Consider the following 19,330-nt stretch of genomic DNA (forward strand, 5'->3'; position numbering starts at 1 on the left):
GCACTTCTAGACTATGATGCCAGGCTCCCCAGCCTCATGAGCCTGTTGGTTACTTTTAAAATTTTGAGACTGGGTCTTGGGGCAAATCACAAAATGGTTGTTGTGGATGTTCTGGGCTGTACAGCCGTGGTCTTGACCTCAGAGGACTTTTGGTGCTACACCTCTGAAGATGCCAGTCACAGCTGCTGGCGAAACATCAGGAACTACAATGCCAAGACCACGGCTATACAGCCCAGAAAATCCACAACATCCATCGTTCTCTGGCTGTGAAAGCCTTCGACAATAAATCACAAAATGTTGGTAAGTTGCACAAAATGTTACAAGGTTCCAGGCCAAGCATCCTACTCTGATGAATGCAGCTATATTTAAGGAGGAGATTCTTGTGGACACAATGGTGATGCCTTCAGGGCTTTTCCGAAGCATCTCTTGATCTGTTGTGGTGGACGAAAGCCAAAATTAACTCTCCGTTTTGAAGATCAAGATCTCAGACCAGTAGCACCATAAAGACTAACTAGATTTCCAAGGTATGAGCTTTCAAGAGTCAAAGCTCCCTTTGTCATACCTAGTTGATTTCTAAGGTGCTATTGGACCCGGATCTTGATCTTTGGCTGCAGACCAACACAGCTACCCATCTGAAACTCTGCTCTGACGAAAAGATGCTTGGAGGAAGAAGAAAGTGGGTACCAGAAAACACATTGAGGGGTGCCATAGTGCCCTCAGGCACAACTCTGGGGGTCACTGCTATAATATGTATGAAGCAGGTCAGGTATTATCTTTTCAATGACATGATATACTTGAGTAGTGCTTCCCAAACTTTCCACTTACTGGGAAACCTCTCCCCACCAATTTGTCAGCCAAACACATCCTGAGAATCTCAAACTGCTGTGCTTCGCAGAGGATTCTGTAGCAAGATTTGGAATTCTCTATCCGTTCATAGAGGAGACAGGCTAGGCCTGTTGGCCCCTGCCATCACTGGACTGAAGGTGCACCTACAATGAACTCTGGACTCCACTGTGCCACAGCTGCACAGTGTGTGGGAAAGAATAGTAGTAGAATGGTATAAGCTATTTTTCAAGGAAGCTTCCCTGTCATTACTTATACGGTAGTTGAGTAATCTTCAATAAGTTTTCGAGGGCCCTAGAGTGCTATATAACAAAGTTTGGAAGGCCATAGAAACCCTCATTATCTGACTCTTGAGATAATACATTCTCCCTGTGTTGCTCTTCTACATCCCCAGTTCATTGCAACCCTACATAAACATCATTCTTGTTTGCTCATACATTCCTGATTATCGAAATGTTGTTTTGGGTGTCCGCCAGGGCACTTGGCTATGTATGATGTATTTTTCCAGAAAATCTTCCAATCCTGCTGTTATTAAAAAATGGATATACTTTTAATATGAATAAAGGACGACATCATGACTAAGCCCTATTATGCAAAAGTGTTTTCATAAACTTGGGTGGAATGTTACTTGCTGGGAAACCTGACACATGGAGCCAGCGTGGTGTGGTGGTTAGAGGGCCAGAATCCCTGATCAGCAATGTAGCTACCTGGCAAACGGGGGCTACTCTCTCTTTCAGCCCAACTACTGAAGACGGTTGTTGTGAGAATAAAAGGGATGTAGGGGCTGTGTATGCTGCCTTGAGGTCTTGGAGGAAGGATGGCATATAAATGGACAGTCCATTTGAAATCCAGTTTTCACTGTTATTTGACTGTTTTGTTTTGACTGTTTTGAGTGTTCATCTTTATTTAATTCTAAGGATGTTATGTTTAGTTGAGCAGGAATAAGAACAGAATGGCAGAACAATTTCTCTAGATGGATGAACTTTTATTGGTTTATGTCTCTATCCTGTCCCTGATCACTTATTCAGCAGTTATATTCAAAGGAAATCAGTTGTTATAAAAAATGACCATCACTCAGTTAGAGAATTTAAACAATGAAACCAGTAGCAACAGCAAAAAAAAAAAAGCCATGACGTGATGTAATGCTGTTATCTTTAAACAGGTGTTACCAATTAGATGCACATATTGCAAAATAAAACCACAAGTAATGCTGTGTATAATTCTCACTGTCTTTTGGAGTGTATAAACTACAGCCTTTGTAACAAAACAGTTTGGCGCTAGAGTTCCATAACTGGAATGGTGGGTCATAGGGGAGGGTATTGTGAAGTGGGCTAAGGTGGGTGGGAAAGAAGGTTTACTCTCCCCCCTCCATGTGGTTTTCTTGATCAAAACTGCCCTCAAGTTGCTTTATGCACCAGGGCGGGGAAAAGAAAGGTGTCTGTATTGTAGTTGTGTTTTTCACCCTGCCAGGGCTTAAATTGGGGAAATGGTGCAGGAGGAAAGAGATTCTCCCTTCTCTAACATTTGTGTTCCAGTTTATATTGCTTTTTCCCTCTGGCTGCTCTTTAGGGCCAAATGAGATATCTATGGCCAGTGTGGAACTTTGGTCAGCTTGTTGCTTCTATTTGGGAAAGCTTCATGTTAGGTTGAGGGTAGTAGCATAAATTGGGCAAAATTGTAGATGTTTGATGGAAACAATAAATGCATCCCTAAAATTCCTTTACACTTCCCCTCTCTGCCTCTCTCTCTCTCTGCCTCTCTCTCAGTGTGAGTAAATAAAATCATGATCAGTGTATGCCATATAATTTGCCCTTCCCCAAACTACGATCATTGGGTAGAGGAAGCAATCCTATTTGCTTTCTCATTCAGACTGGCTGCTAATTCCCAGCTGCCAAATGTAAATGCATTTGATCGGAGCCACAGCCACTGACTTGCCAGAAGCCGGTGCTTCGTTCAAGAGGCGCTGTTTTGTTCAAGAGAAAATCATACAGAGCTATGTGGCCAGCAGGGACTGGCCAGTAACAAGCACATGGATTATAGAAAAAGAGCTGCAGCAGAAGAGTCTACTGTCACTGGTCCTGGTTCACAGGAGAGCCTGAAGGCTTTTCTTCACAAGAGGTGTCACACAGCCGAGGGAGAACAGCTGGAGCTGGCAGTGAGTGATTATTCTATCTTTCAGGAAGAGATACAGACTTGATAGTCGGCAGGCTCATTAGATGTGCCTTGTGTCTTTTGATGGGAAATGGGATGTATGCCCCTTTCTTTGTAAACTTGCAGTCTCCAGGTAGCTCACCTTGTGCTGATGTATCACATTCACAGATCCTCCTCTGTGAGCATTATTGCAGCTGAACACAGCCGATTGTGCTCAGAGGATGATTTCTGAATTTGCCTTCTGAGGGATTTCTTTTTGGGAGTTCCATGTCTGGGATTTACTTTGGGTTTATGCTGCAGAGCAGGTGAGGTGAGGTATATGATGGGGACTTGACCATTTAATAACAGCAAACAGCGTTGCCACTGCTTGGGGTTTTTGTTTTGGTTAATGAAGTGAAGTGGTATAAAGGAGTAGAGAAAAAACTGAATTAATTAGCTAAGGCCTTTTCACAGAGAGTAGTAATAGAAATATAGTATTTGTTCGAGTGGGCAATACTTTTAGTTAGACAGCATTGTAACATGTGCCCTGCATTTAGGAAAGTCTCACTGCACGCTGTACTGCTCATCAGTGGGCACCCATCATGTTATTCTGAGACTACTCCATCATGTGAAAATTCTTTATTTTACGATAAAAGAATACAAGTTAACAGAATTAAAGAGATTATGAGCCATATGCTGCCACTGGCTTGGCCACTAATGCTGGTCACTCTTACCTGACACATTTAGGGCTGATACCAGTCTTCTTTTAGCAAGGGTGTGTACCAAGAAAGGGAGAGGAACGAAGCAACTGGATTTATAGTTTTAAAAGGTGCAGGGATTTTGCAGCTGGCTGACATGCTGCTTTTAGGGACAGATGCTGTTTTAGGAACCCTTGTCATTACTCAACTTACATGGGTTATGGGGTTATTGCAGTGGGGTTAAATGGGTTATTGCAAAAGGCATTACAAGTCTTGTAAAAGACTGCCTTTGGATTTCCTGCAGCTCAAGAAAAGGTGGAGAGCAAAACAGTATTTGCTTCAGTGTAAGTGTCTGCTCCACTCTTTATCACTGCTACTGATCTTGAACTATAATTCACTTTTAAATTATTTGATATCTAAATATCAAATAATTGAATTAAATAACAGATACCATTGGATAGGTTTTTATTTCTTTTGAAAGAATCAGTGAGCTGCCTAGTCAGCTGGTTGTAGGAAAAGGATCTTGTTCTCTGCATACCTTGCAACATGGCATACAGGCACTGTGACTCAGTGACCTCTCTGTGCATTTTTTCACAATGGTGTCAACCAGTGGATATAGAAAACTCCTTGGAAGCATCCTCTCATGAGTACAGTGAGTTCCACCTACATCTTGATTGTATCCAGTAGGGAACTATACATTTCAGCTCCACTGCAATCATGCTGTCTATTCAGAAATTTCTGCTTCCTTCCAAAGATACGAGTTTTTCACACCACCCTGAGCTTCCTCTGGGCAGCTTGCTAGGTCTTTCCCTCAGATACCCATTCAGGTGGCCAAAGCCATTTTCTGGAATAATACCTAATATCCTGGAATAATACCTAATATCCTGGAATAATACCTAATATCCTCTGGAAACTGGGCATATTATTTGAATAAATATTATCAAAGGCTTTGGAATGTGCATCATGTCTTCTTTGCTAACCCCTGTCTGAAATGATCCATCCCAAGCAAAGTCTTGTTGGTCGAGATCCATACCTCTTGCATTGAAATCACTGTGATTTGCTTGATCATCTCACCCATTATCTTTGCGAATTTGTTTTGACAAGCTTGAACTTAGAAGGGTATAACTCTGCTAAGAATTGCGCTGAATGTCTATTTATAAGAAAAGGGCCAATTGCCATGGATCCATAGTTTTATTTTTCTAAAAGGTCTTGTTTGTTGTTGGACAACCAGTTTAAGTTATATTTAGGCACAGAAATGTTTTGAATATGCTTGAAAGGAAATCTGAAATTTCCGAATCTGAAGTAACCTATAAAATAGGGGGGAAATAATTCTTAAAAATATAATACAGTCTATAACACCAAATTCAGATGTGTCTCCTGGCTTTTCACTATTGCCTATCTGGTATTCTAAAAACTAGCAATGCTGCTTAACAGTATTCAGAAATATGAATAAAGCCTTAATGTGTTAGTGAAATTAGAAGCTCAGAAATAGTTATTCAATACATCTTTTGGTAGGTAAGATGGTTCATGAGATTTTTTTTTGTAGTTAATCTTTGTTAGAGTATTGCAGTGTTATTTCACTGTTTCATCTGTTGTAATCAGTTTTTTCCTAAGAGCTGTGTGCAATTATGCAGACTGTATGCAATTCTGACCCACCTTTTTGAAGTGTACACATTAAGTGACATTGATATAGTACAATAAATTACCACTTGTAGACAATGCTCAAGTTTGTAAAGTGCAGTATAATTACAGAGCTATTCTAGGCCTATCTGTTGGAACAATGCAAAAAAGATTGCTGCTTGCCTTGTTTTGGGTGAGACTTTGGTGTAAAAATAGCTCATTTGGTTTAGTAGATAGGCATATTGATCCAGTGGAACCTTTTGAGTTCCCCCACTGCTTCCCAGATTTCCATACAAATATTATGCTAAGATTATATAAAACATTTTTTTTGCCCTGGCACTTCTTGTGGTTTTATATTGTTCTTGTGCAAGCAACTAACAGTGTAATTACCCTTCTAAGCCCCTTGGTTTCAGTGAACTTGGAAGGCTGTAACTCTGTTTAGGACTGCACTGCTACTCTCTTCTGAATATGGAACTTTAGGTATTATTTTCCTGATGTTCTTGTCTTTTTGTAGTAATGGAAAAGTAAGGTAGCATCTGACACCAACAGTATAGCTGTAGATATGTGTTCATCTAAAAGCATGAAAGATAAAGGTGAAAAAGTTATCTCTAGTCACTATTAATCTGTGGACTTAAACATCACACAAGAGTTCAAGGACATGAAGAAGAACGTGCTGCTGAGTCTCAGCTGAGTCAGGGCAACCTCTTCCCTGGGGCATTCCAGGCAGAAGATCAGTAAAAGTGGTTTGCCATTGTCTTTCTCCGTATCACAGCCCCAGTCTTCCTTGGTGTCCCACCCAAGTACTGACTGTGGGCAGCCCTGTTTTGCTCCAAACTTTGACGAATTTGGGCCAAACTCGGCTAATCAGACTGCTGTGGGCTAAACATAGATTTTCTTATTTCAGTTCTCTTAATAATTTGTCCATCATATTTTAAAATATATATTTAGTATTTTTATTGCCTTTTTATTCTGACTTTTCCTCCTAGAACAGTGAACATATTAATAAAAGCCCCGTGATGCAGTTTAATTTGAGTCTGTGTGACAGGGTCAAGTCAGTGACTAAGCTTCATGGATGGGCATATATTTGCACCCAGGTTTCTATGATCATACTCTAGTACCACATCTATTGCACGCAGGGCTTTTTTTCTGGGAAAAGAGGTGGTGGAACTCAGTGGGTTGCCCTCAGAGAAAATGGTCACATGGCTGGTGGCCCCACCCCCTGATCTCCAGACAGAGGGGAGTGTAGATTGCGGCGGCGCGGAGGGCAATCTAAACTCCCCTCTGTCTGGAGATCAGAGGACAGGGCCACCAGCCATGTGACCATTTTCATGAGGTTCCGGAACTCCGTTCCCCTGCGTTCCCCCTGAAAAAAAGCCCTGATTGTGCTGCATTTTTACAGGGGAGGAAGCTTTTAATGTATATATGAGGGAGGAAACTGGGCCTCCAAACAGACAAGCCCCTTGTAGTTTGCATAAAAGACTGCTGGTGCTGACCTTCCTTGGTTTTTAATTGTGTGTCCAAAATTTCACTCACCATTTGATAACTAGGATTGTCAATCTCCAGGCAGGACCTGGAGAGCTCCCGGAAGTACAACTAATCTTCAGACTACCGAGATCAGTTCCCCTGTAAAAAAATGGCTACTCTAGAGGGTGGACCCTCTGGCATATGCTGCTGAGGTCCCTCCCCTTCTAACCCCAAGCCCAGCCCTCTTTAAGAACCACCCCCAAATCTCCAGGAGTTTCCCAACCTGGAGTTGGCAACCTTATGAATAACATGAAGTATCTGAGGAAAGAAAGTGCAAGCAGTTCTCTCACGTAGTACAAACAAGACCGGGATTTAAGTTAATGCTAATGCGTCCGCTGTTTGAGCCAAAAGCTTTTCAGGGTTATTACAGCATACCGGGCAAACAGCCCACCCACCGCAATGTCTCAGTGACACTTAAGTTATGGATTGTCTCTTTGTAATCATCAGCAGACCCAGTAGTCTGATGCTACGAGCTCCCCCTCTCCTTTGAGTTAGAACAGAATAAATATGGAATTTAACTTTTGAATGATGTGGGGGTGAGGATGACACAATAGCAAACCGTATTTCAAATATTTAATTAGATAATTATTTTAGAACAAATGCAAGAACTAGCTAACCTAAACTGACAGAGAAATCTTGCTTTTGATAAGCAAATTTGGCACAGTATCATTTGTCTGGAAAGTCTGGGAAACACCCCCAGTATTTGGATAAACAGTGTTTACATAGGTTTATACTACCACATAGCTAATTTAGATAATGATGTGTTTCTGATATCAGATTTGCCTAATGGGGGCTATGCTTCTCCTTTGATGGCATGTTCTTTAACTCAGTTTGATCTGCAGAACTTAACCTCTCTCACCTTTTTCTGATCAGCCTTTTAGTTATTTTTTTTTTAGTACAATAAGAGAGCTTTGGCGTTTCTGGCTCATTTGAAGGGTGAGGTTCATGGGAGGCGGCTTGTGGATTTAATTAAGGATTTCCTACCTTTCTCTTGTATCTCATACACTGCTCTAAAGACCTTTTGAGAAAATAGTATGAGATTAACCTTGCTTGCTTTCTCCTGAGAAACAAACCACTCAAACTTTGTCTTTATTTTAGACACATCAGTCTTTTTCTTACTTGACACAATTTTGCAAGCTCTTATTTGTGAGAGTCCTTTTTAGTTTTATTTAACTACCATCAGTATTGTTTATTAATTACTCGATCTGTACAGTAATAATTACAACCTGTAGAAAAAGAAAGGAAGGACCCCCCCCCCCCCAGGATTTTCTTAGCAGCACTGGTGCTTGCATTATAATAGGGGTCCCCAAGCTTTTTTAGCCTGCAGGCACATTTGGAATTCTGACACAGGGTGGTGGGCACAACCACAAAATGGCTGCTGTAGGAGAGAGAGCCAGCCACAAAATGGCTGCTGCAGCTTACCTTCAGTCCCACAGCAAACATCCTTTTTGTTTTAAAAATCTGCACAGCCAATCAACACTCTAGTGGCCAATCAGAAGCCTTGTTTTGCAAAAGCTCCCCCCCCCCCATTTTCTAAAAACACTTGGCAGGGACCACAAAAGGTGTTGACAGACACAATTGTGCCCATGGATGCCACCTTGTGGAATCCTGTAATAACCCATGCAACATTGCAGTGGAACCTGGATCACTGTTCATTTGTACTGAGCATCCTGTGTCAAAGCTGAAAGCAGCACACTTGAAGCAAACTACGTGAGATGGATTACACGTTATGACACGTAAACGCACTTACATGTGTTTCCCTGTTGCTTTCCTATTCACTCGAACACTGCGGCCACGCTGCACTTGATCCTGTGCTCAGACTGGTACATGTTTCTTCTCCATTCCTTCCAGATGAGAGATGATATCCCATGATGCAGCTTCTCTTCATACACGCTCAAACCTTTCTCTGCAGCTTTTCTGAGAGGGAGACTTGTTTACTCAATTGGACATATCAGGGGAAAAAATCCTGCTGGGTTTCCTGGGGGGCCTAAAAATGGGGGCTCCACACCTCTGCTGAGATCTTGCAGCTTGGCCCGCAAGGAAGGGGGGCATCTGTGCAAAGGGGGGTGGGCAATCCCCACTTTGGGAGCCGTGGCAGTGTTTCTTGCTGTCAGAAAGAATCAACTCTTTCCTGCCTGTTTGTTCCCAGCCACCTCCGATCTCCATTATTAATTATGGAGAAAACTATGGGGGATCTCCAGGGGGATGGGGGTAGCATTTTGCAAAATAAATCTACAAAATTATCAGGAGACCAGCTGCTAACTGTCCTCTAAAGACTCCCCAACTTTCAGGAAGCTTGGAGCTTGGATTAGCCATTTTATGCCCCTCCAAAGAAAGTGCCATCAGCCACCCCATTTTTTCCTATTGTAGAGAGAAAATAACAGCAACTGGGGAAACCCATAGATCATGCCTTTCCTGGGGTCCAATCTCCCAGAAACTTGGGGGGGGTCTTTAGAGAATAGTGAGGAGTAGGTCCACTGCAGATTTGGTGGATTTTGAACCTTGGAGAGGTCATTTTAGAGCCCCCCAAAGTAAGTGCCCCCAGCCACCCCATTCATTCCTATTGAAAAATTTGACAGCAAGTGGGGAAACTCATAGATCATGCCTTTCCCGGGGTTCAATCTCCCTGAAACTTGGGGGATCTTTAGAGGACAGTGAGGAGTAGGTCCCCTGCAAATTTGGAGGATTTGCTTGCAAAATCCCACCCCAGCCCCCTAGATAGCTCCCTTAGTTTTCCCCACAGGGAACAATGGAGATTGGAGGTGGCTGGGGGCACCTTCTTTTGGGGTCTATAAAGTGGCCCGCTGAAGTCCAATCTTCATCAAACTTGAGGAGTCTTTAGGGAACAGCTAGAAGTAGGTCTCCAGCAAATATGGTAAAGTTCGGTCCTAAAATGCCGCCCAGAACCCTGGAAAGCCCCGATTCACATTTCCCATTGGAAACAATGGCCATTTTTTACCCAGTTTGCTCTTTATTGCCGAGCTTAACTGGAGAACAAGTACCACCTCCACTCCATCCTTTTCAGGTTCATGTATGAGGCATGTTTCTGAACTTTTGCTCAGATGCTTAATCGTGTTGCCACAATCTTTCTTCCCTCCTCCTCCTTATCCCAACTGAAGACGCTGCATGGAGAGGAGGAGAAAGTTAAGGGAGGAGGAGGGTTCAGGAAGGAGGAGTAGGGAGGCGGCAGTGTCAACTAGAAAATGGGAGAATTTAAAACATGCCAGTTTAAAAGCAAAACAGTTTGGGTGTGAGCTGGATCTAAGGGCAAAAAGAAGGGGGAGGGAAGCGGAAGCCACCCAAAACTGACACTCTGCAATGGCGACTCTCTGATTATGACCATAGACACTTGCAACCGCAACTACACCAGTTACCCGTCATGTGCATGGACTAGAGCTACAGGACACGTGTTTACTTGGGGTAAAATGGAAATGGGCAGGTAGGAACAGACATGATTATAGACACTTGCATAGCCTCGTTTCATTCATCTCGTGTAGTATGGCTCCTTGTTGTGTGTTCTTTCTAGCACAGCTGGTTCTCTGTATGCACCAAGTGTGTGTACTCCCTATGACATTACAGAGGATCATGAAACATATTCCCTACCTGAGAAGCTGACCATGCTGGGAGCAGAATTTTAATACTCGTTCTGCATCCACTATGCAGGCATCTCTATAATTAATTGAGATGTCCAAGTAGATGACTAGACTGTCAGCATGGTCAAACTTGCTCTAAATGAAAATAACTATGGTAGTTATGTCACTAATTAGATTAAAAACAAAATGCCAGGTGGTATTTGGCTGTGTGTGCAGGCCCTGGAATATATTTGTTTGTTAAGAAGATGCATGTAAATAGCTACCTGTTCCCAAAAAACAACTACAATGAAACAGTAAGAGATCCAAAAAATAGTCATATGAAATGGAAAAAAATATATTTGAACTACTACGTAAGTGTTCTAATCAAACAGGTTGGAAGCAGGTTCTGGAGTTCTGCATTTCTCAGGTATGTGCACCCTCAATTTAGATCAGGACCATGACATGCAGGTAGAGGGGCCTTAGATTTTCCTCTGGGCCATTTTCCCAGTCTGAAATGAGTGTATCTGCAAGGGCTTTAATTTTTTAATCTTTAGCATTAACATGGAAGGCATACTGAAAGCAAAGGGAGAAACTATTTATACATGGAATTTGTAGGTCATATTTTACTTTAATAAAGATAAGTGAACTGAAAAATGTGTAATGAAATAGCTCATGTGTTCACTAGGTGAAGTGGTACAATACCAATATAATCTCGTGTGTTGGTCTGCAATAGATGACCCAGGTTCGATTCCAGTAGCACCTGAAAGATCAGCAAAGAGTTTCCAGGGTATAAGCTTTTGTGAGTCAACAGTGTTGGCAGAAGAATCTGACAAAGTAGGCTATAGAGCTCATTGTAAGACCTACAGAAGTAACTCCTACTTCTATGCGACCATTGCATTGGCTACTTCATGTCCGGCTCAGTTATTTAAGGTATTTTAGCATTTATTGCCTCTGAAATCTGAGTCTTTAAATTTTCAGGAAGTAAGATTAGCTGTGGCATTTTTATAAAGTCTTTTGCTGAGAAAATCTCTCAGTGTTTTGATTTGGATGCTGAGACGCTAAAAATGTCTGATATACTGTCTGGTCTATATAGATCATTTCAATCTAGTTCCCATGGTGGTTGTTGACAAGATCTTGGGATCTGCAAAGGCTACTGTGAATCCTTGTCCATCATGGTTGCTGAAAACGTAAGAATCACATCTGTGATGTCCATCATAAATCAATCACTGATAGGGTTGCCAGGTCCCTTGGAGTCCAAACCGGGGGTTTGCCAGGTCCCTTTACTCCCCTGGTGGGAAGTTGAGAGCCTGGCATTTACCTTGCCACTCAGGGCTTGCACAATGATGTCACTTCTGGAAGTGATGTCATCGCCCGGGGGGGGGGTCAAAGGCCGGCCCTGCGGGGAACGATTCTCCCCAAAACAGGCCCGTTGTGGGTGCACGAGTGCACGGATCAGCTTCACTCAGGGCACATGGTGCACCTCAGCTCAGGGTGCACAGATTGGCTTGGCTTGTGCCATGCACCCCGAGCTGAGCCGAGCCGTGTCATGTGCCCTGAGCTGCGCGCCCCGAGCCAAGCCGCACTGCGCACCCTGAGCAGAGCTGCGCTGCACACTGAGCAGAGCCGCGGCATGCAGCTTGGCTTGGCTCGGGCTTTTTTCCTTGGTTACTAAAACAGGTGGTCATCCACCCATTATCTAAAAAAAACAGCACTAGAGAAGAAGAATGTATCACCAGGTCTCTAATCTGCCTTTTCTTGGCAAGGTGATACAGTGGTTACAGAACAGGTTTACCTTGTTGACTCGTCTGCTGAAATCCCTTTCAGTCTGGCTTCTGGCTGAGCCATGGAATAGAGATAATGGTGGTGGATCTCCATTTTAATGTAGACAAGAGTCTTAATTCTTTGTTGTTCTTAGCAGCCTTCGATACTGTGGGCCATGCCATCTTGTTGAGACATTTGGAGGTGGTATTAGGGAGTAAGAATTGAGTTAAATCTTTTTTTACAGACAGAATATGGATTGTTGCTGTTGGAGACCAGTTGTCACGATGAGTATGGGACTTGTCCTGTGGTGCAGTCTTGTCCCCCATGCTATATAATCTCTTTGTAAAGCCCTCAGAAGGAATTATTCATAGTTTTGGAGTCATTTGCCATCGATATACTGATGACACTTAGCTCTATATTGCTTTATCCAAATCCCCTGGTGAAGCTGTAGAGGTCCTGAGTCACTACCTGACTGCTGTATTTAAACAGCTTAGGATGAACAAATTGAAACAATCCTGAGAAGTGGTGATGCTGGTTGGAAAAGTTGAAGTCCTGAAGGACATTGTGCTTCTTACATTTGATGGAATCCAGCTAGCACTTGGTATCTCAATGAAGAGCCTATGGATTATAATAATAACATTTGATTTATGTACCGTCCTCCAGGATAACAATGCCCACTCAGAGTGGTTTACAAAGTATGTTGTTATTATCCCCACAACAAACACCCTCTGAGGTGGATGGGGTTGAGAGAGCTCCAGAGAACTGTGACTGTCCCAAGGTCACCCAGCTGGCTTCAAGCGGAGGAGTGGGGAATCAAACCCTGCTCTCCAGATTAGAGTCCCAGCACTCTTAACCACTACACCAAACTGGTGTGAATCCATCATTATTACTGGAGGAGCAAGCACGACGTAAAAATGATTTGTTTCATTTTCATTCCACCTGGATGTTGGTTGTTTATTTTGAATTGATCCAGCCAAATGCATCCCTACCACTGTAACTTCAAGGATAGATTGTTGTAATGCACTTTGCATGAGTCTGTCCTAGGGTTGCCAGATCCCTGTACCCTCCCGGCTGAAACCTCCCAGGCCAGTGCGCAGTGGGCACACTCCCAGTGGGTGCAATGACATCACTTCTGGAAGTGGTGTCATTGTGCGTGGTGATGGGCATGATGACATCACTTAAGGAACTGATGTTGTTGCAGCCAGCAGGAGTGTGCCCGCTCTGTGCTGGGCCAAGAGGTTTTTGCCTCCCGGGCCCATTCACCACTCCCCCTTGCTGGCCAGATGAGGGGTGGCAGAGGGAAGAGGCTGGAATAGGGGATTACCCCCCCCCCCATTGGGGGACCTGGCAACCCTACTCTGTCCCTAACGTCAACTTGGAAATTCCAGATGTTACAGATTGCCGCAGCTCACACACACACACACACACACACACACACACCGAACAGTTACCAGCCTTGGTTCAAAGGACTGTTCAAGGTACTGGAAGCTCCCCTTTTATCATTTCACAGAATGTTCAAAACAGTAATGTTCAGGAGGACATTTTTATAAAGGGATTAGAACGCTGTTATGCAACTGTAGTCTAATGCAGTGTTTATTATATGTATCGCATTGCTTTTACTGTATTCTCGTCTGCCTTTATAATCCATTTTCTTTATTATGGTATGTTATATTTCTCAGGCAGCTTTTTATTTGTATTATTTTCTAATTTCTGTAATCCTAGTCCTATTGCATGGTTTATTGGATGTCTTATGCTGTATTTTGCTTTTATTATTTATTTTGTAATCTGCCCTCTGTCTCACTGAGAAGGATGGGCTATATAAGACATAAATAAAAATAAAATGAAATAATCCTGTGTACAGTTTTGAGAATAAGAAGCATTATGGGAATTAGAAAATATAAAATAGATTATTCTAAAATCTCTCACTGATGCCATTAGATACTGCTGCCACACTGAATATTAATCACACAAGTATTTTTAAAAATGAGGCAATTTGCACAACTTGCTTTCATCACTTTTATTTTGAAGCAAGTTGCAGAAAGCATATGATTTCTGACCTTTTCTTATTTTCTATTAGACCTTCCCAGCCACGTTTCCTTCCCTTTAATATAACTATAGAAGTTTTCCTGCTAAAATTAAATATTGTTGATATGTAGCCAGTGTAAGATATAAATTAAGGAGCTGTATTATTAACCAGTCATGTTGCTGTTTGCTTTTAAAGTGGAGACAGTGACCCCTTAAAAAGGAAGAAGGTTGTTCTCAATCCTTTCAATTTTATTATAATTCAGGTGCTGCCAGTCAAGCACTTAAAAAGTTATAATTTATGCTTTTTTTGAAGTGCTCCTTCCCAGGGAAGAACCTCAGATCATTGGAATTCTTATGACTTTTCTTATGACATAGTGTAATTGAAAAGAATAATAGTTTCCTTCATTTGTATGAATACTAAGGACACTGTTGTGCCTTGCCTAGGGTGATGGGTAACTTTTAGATTTTTTTTTTTTGGTGCGCTGTCTCGTGTGGAATGAATGTAGTTTTTTATTGAACATTCCTGTCCCTGTCTCTTGTGCCATATACAACTTTAGTCCAGTTGTATTCACCATGCAACTCATGGACTAAGTTCATGAAACATGCAGGACACATAATAAATCTTACTACTTTAGGAATATTTAATGAAGTAAAGGGTTTTTAAAAGTATCAAGGCTGCTTTTACACAGTAGAAATAAATGGAGAATTGTTCATGATGGACACAAACTTGGCATGTTGCCAAGTGAGCAATTTGTGTGAGCAATTCCTTCCTTGTCTCCATATATGCAAAACATGAATTATGAAGTTTGCCAACTCCTCATATATGCAAAACATGAATTATGAAGTTTGGGAGATTCTTGGAGATTTGGGGCGGTGCCTGGGAGGGCGGTGTTGGGGAGGGGAGGGAACTCAGCAGGGATGTGATGCCATAAATTCTGTCCTCCAAAGCTGCTATTTCCTCAAACGTAACCAATTTCTGTTGTCTGGACATCAGTTGTAGTTCTGGGAAAGCATCAAGCCCCATCTTGAGGTTGGTAACCGAATAAATGCCTGTTTCCTGAAGATTGTCCCCATGTTGTAATTGAGTGAGTGAACTTTCTGAGAAAATATACAATCCATTAGCATGATACTCTGTGGAGGGAGGAGTATTTCTGCTTTTCCTTTCTCATGAAGGTTAGAGCTTTATGTTTCATTTATTTATTTACAAAATTTATGTCATCTTTCTGCCCAGTGCGGGCTATCAAGGCAGACAGCAGTTAAAATAAATTATAAAAATATATAAAACAATTCATAAAAACAAAACCAAAGTACATATTAAAAGCACATAAAACAGAAATTAAAATATAGGGGAAGGGATCATTCTGCCAAAAAATCTTTACTTGCTGGTGGAAGACAGTGACAGAACAGACAGCTGTATATTCCTGTGGAGAAAGTTCCAGCATTTTGGTGCCATGGCTAGAAAGGCGGTCTATCAGGTTAACATTTGCCTAATCTCTGAAGAGGTAGGAGTTCCCAAAACTGGGCTTCGGAAGATAACCTTAGACTGAGGTTGGATAGGTTCATATGGGGGGTGGGGGTGGGGAGTAGGTGGTCCTTCAAGTTTGCTGGTCCCAAATCATATAGATCTTTAAGGGTCAGTGCCAGCACTTTGAGTTGGGCTTGGGAGCCAGTATAGAGGTCCAAGACTGGAGTGATACAGCATCTACAGCCTATTCCAGCCAACATCCTGGCTGCAGCATTCTGTACTAATTGAAGTTTTCAAGGACTTTTCAAGGGCAGCCTCTCATAGAATGTATTGCAGTAATCTAATCTGGATTACTAGATTAGCAATCTAATCTAATTAATAATCTAGGCTTGCCTAGTTTCTGTTTACTTTCTTTTAGGTGCCTGGCTTTTTACCCTGGCTTTTAATTACGGATTTTATCTTAATCACCTTTTTATTTTATTTATTTATTTTATTTATTCAATTTATATACCGCCCATCCCAGGGGCTCTGGGCGGTGAACAGTTAAAATTGATAAAAACAAAAACTAAAATCAATATACAAATAATAAAACAAATTAACAAGGTGCAGTGGTGGGGAGAACCTTCCCCACCCCAAAGGTGGGAGGCCGACATGGCACCGCCCCCTTCAATCACCAAACGCCTGGCGGAACAGCTCTGTCTTACAGGCCCGGCGGAACGATAATATGTCCCGCTGGGCCCGGGTTTCCATTGACAGAGCGTTCCACCAGGCTGGGGCCAGGACTGAAAAAGCCCTGGCCCTGGTTGAAGCGAGGCGGGCTTCCTTAGGGCCGGGGACCACAAGTAAATATTTATTCGCTGATCGGAGCGATCTCCGGGGAACGTACAGGGAGAGGCGGTCCCGAAGATATGCCGGTCCCAACCCACTCAGGGCTTTAAAGGTAAGAACCAACACTTTGAACCTGATTCGGAATTCAACCGGAAGCCAGTGCAGCTGGCGCAGGACAGGTGTGATGTGTGACTGGTAAGGTATACCAGTCAGGACCCGTGCCGCCGCATTCTGGACCAGTTGTAGTTTCCGGATCAGGCCCAGGGGTAGCCCAGCGTAGAGTGAGTTACAGTAATCTAGCCTGGAGGTGACCGTTGCATGGATCACTGTAGCCAGGTCCTGGGGCGTCAGGTAGGGGGCAAGTTGCCTGATCTGACGAAGATGGAAAAATGCAGACTTGGCAACCGCCGTGACCTGGGCCTCCATCGATAGGGAGGCATCCAGGAACACACCCAGACTCTTTACCACTGGCAAAGTTGCCAGTGGTGTCCCATCCAGGGCAGGGAGCTGGATCCCAACATCTGGCAGCCCCCGTCCCAGCTGCAGGACCTCCGTCTTCACTGGGTTCAATTTCAGCCTGCTCTGTTTCAACCATGCCGTCACAGCCTCCAAAGCTCTGGCCAGATTGTCTGGGGCCGTGTCTGGCCGGCCGTCCATCAACAGAAAAAGTTGGGTGTCATCCACGTATTGATGACAACCCAGCCCAAACCTCCGCACCAACTGGGCAAGGGGGCGCATATAGATGTTAAATAACATTGGGGAGAGTATCGCCCCTTGGGGAACCCCGCACACCAAAGGGTGACGGGCCGATAGATCTCCCCCGAGTGCCACCCTCTGTCCCCGACCCTGGAGAACTGGTCCAGACCCTGCTTCTATTTTATGGATAGTTTTTGTGTTGCTTATGTCCAACAGCTTGTGTTTTAACATTGTGATTTTGAATTGTAAACCAGCCTTCCAAATTGGACAAGAACCACCAAAAAACTGTGCCTCCTAGGACCAAGCTACACATGACGAATGACACTTGAACGGCAAGTAGATTGAGTGGAGGGCAAGTGAACAGGGAGAAATACACTTGCTGTTCAAGTGTCATTCGTCATGTGTAGCTTGGCCCCTAGTCCCAGCTCAGAGAGATTTCAAATTTCAGAAGGATATCATAATTAATGATATTGAAAGCCACTGAGAAGTCCAGGAAAATCACAATCCTTCTGACCCTCTCCTGGTACAGGTCATCCACCAGGGTGGTGGATGACCTGTAGGCCTGAAACTAGAATGAAAATTCAGGAATCCCTGGACTTATCCAGCCACCCCCCTCCTCATTCAGTCAACTAGCTCAAGAATTGAACTTTTGAGATTGGTTGATAATTATTTAAACCTTCTGGGTCCAGAGGAGGTTTCTTTAGTAGTGGGCATATCACATCTTGTTTCAAGGCTGGAATGACTTAGGTTTGCCATTCCCCTGCCTAGGGCGGGGGATCCCCTGCTTTCACCTTCTCCCCCTGCCCCCACTTACCTGGCCAGTGGGGGGCACCCCCCAATGGCACAGCACACCCCAGGTGGCACAGTATGCCCCGGAGCGGCAAGCTCCCATGCCCTGCAACAGGCCCATTTTTGAGCCGAATTGGGCTCCATGGGGGGGGGGGGTAATTCAGCCCTTTGGTGAGTGCGGGAGCACTCCCAGGCCGCCCTTCGGCCTGTGTGAAGATGTCACTTCCCAGAAGTGATGTAATCACGCCAGCTGGGAGAGAAGCTCAGGGGAAGGAGGGGAGGTAAAAGCCAGTGTCCCAATCTCCCGCCAGGAGAGTGAAGGGACCTAGCAACCCCAGGATGAACATCCCCTCTTTCAGTGAGGTTGTAACTACCTCTTGGACCATTCAAGAGGTAGCCTCTTGGGGAATCTTCCCCCAGCTGATTTAAGCAGCCATGTAGGGAAAAGGTCATACAAACAGGTGGTAGGCCTCAAACTTCCACAGAGCCTGTTCACATTCTCAGACTGAATAAGCTGAAAAATATCCCAAACATCTGGACAAGTCAGCTCCTGGCGCAATCTAACCCTGTCAATGCTAGTCCAAGTCAGTATGGATGTGAGAGATTTTATCTGAAAAGTGTTGAACAAAATGGCCACAGTGAGGCTCTGAGCAGTCCACATTCTCTGCAGGCCAGGTCCCAACAGGCCTCTGACCACCCACAACAGCTCTGCTGTGCAGATGCAATGCTGACAGAAAAGTATTATTTCTTTGCCAGTATCAATCACCATGCAGTAGACTTTAAAATGAAATTTACCCTATGTCTTTTGAACCACTAAGATAAGTAGCTGTCCTCCAAAGTCCCAGTTGTTTTTAGTATGTTTTAAAAATGTATGAGATGTAGTTGTGGATGCATTTTAGAAAACATTTTGGGGAGAAACTCCTAATACATGCCCACAATTTATTTTAAAGTACACAGTGAATAGACTGGGCATGTCATTACAGAAAATTCATAAGATTTCCTTTGATTAGTCAGCATTTTGAATCATGATGTTTTAAATATATAAAAATGGGTTGTCTTGCATGTTAAAAATTGGACTAAACAGGTACACAAGAAGATAAATGTGTAATACAAAGCTTGTTTATTAATCGTGGCTGAAGAAGTATTATTGCTGAATTCATTGTCTGGATTAAAATATTGGATACAGAGGCTGCTTCCACATACGTGGGATAATGCACTTTCAATGCTCTTTAATGATTGTTTGGAACTGGATTTTTGTGTGTGAAACAAAAAATCCACTTCTAAAGGATTTCTAAAGTGTATTGAAAGTGCATTATTCAGTGTGTGTGGAAACGGACAGAGACAGCACTCTTTAACGTTCTCTGTACTTTGTAAATGGC

General features: G+C 43.2%; 1 protein-coding gene across 1 annotated transcript in view; it reads left to right on the forward strand.

The window, feature by feature from the left end:
- Positions 1-2,872: 2,872 nt before the first annotated feature.
- Positions 2,873-19,330, forward strand: part of ANK2 (ankyrin 2) — a 395,088-nt gene continuing 378,630 nt past the window's right edge. Inside the window, exon 1 of the mRNA XM_054989621.1 lies at positions 2,873-2,998. Coding sequence (XP_054845596.1) covers positions 2,873-2,998 — 126 coding nt within the window. The remainder of the gene's footprint in view (positions 2,999-19,330) is intronic.

This window comes from Eublepharis macularius, chromosome 10, assembly GCF_028583425.1.
Source record: "Eublepharis macularius isolate TG4126 chromosome 10, MPM_Emac_v1.0, whole genome shotgun sequence".
NCBI classification, from domain to species: domain Eukaryota; kingdom Metazoa; phylum Chordata; class Lepidosauria; order Squamata; family Eublepharidae; genus Eublepharis; species Eublepharis macularius.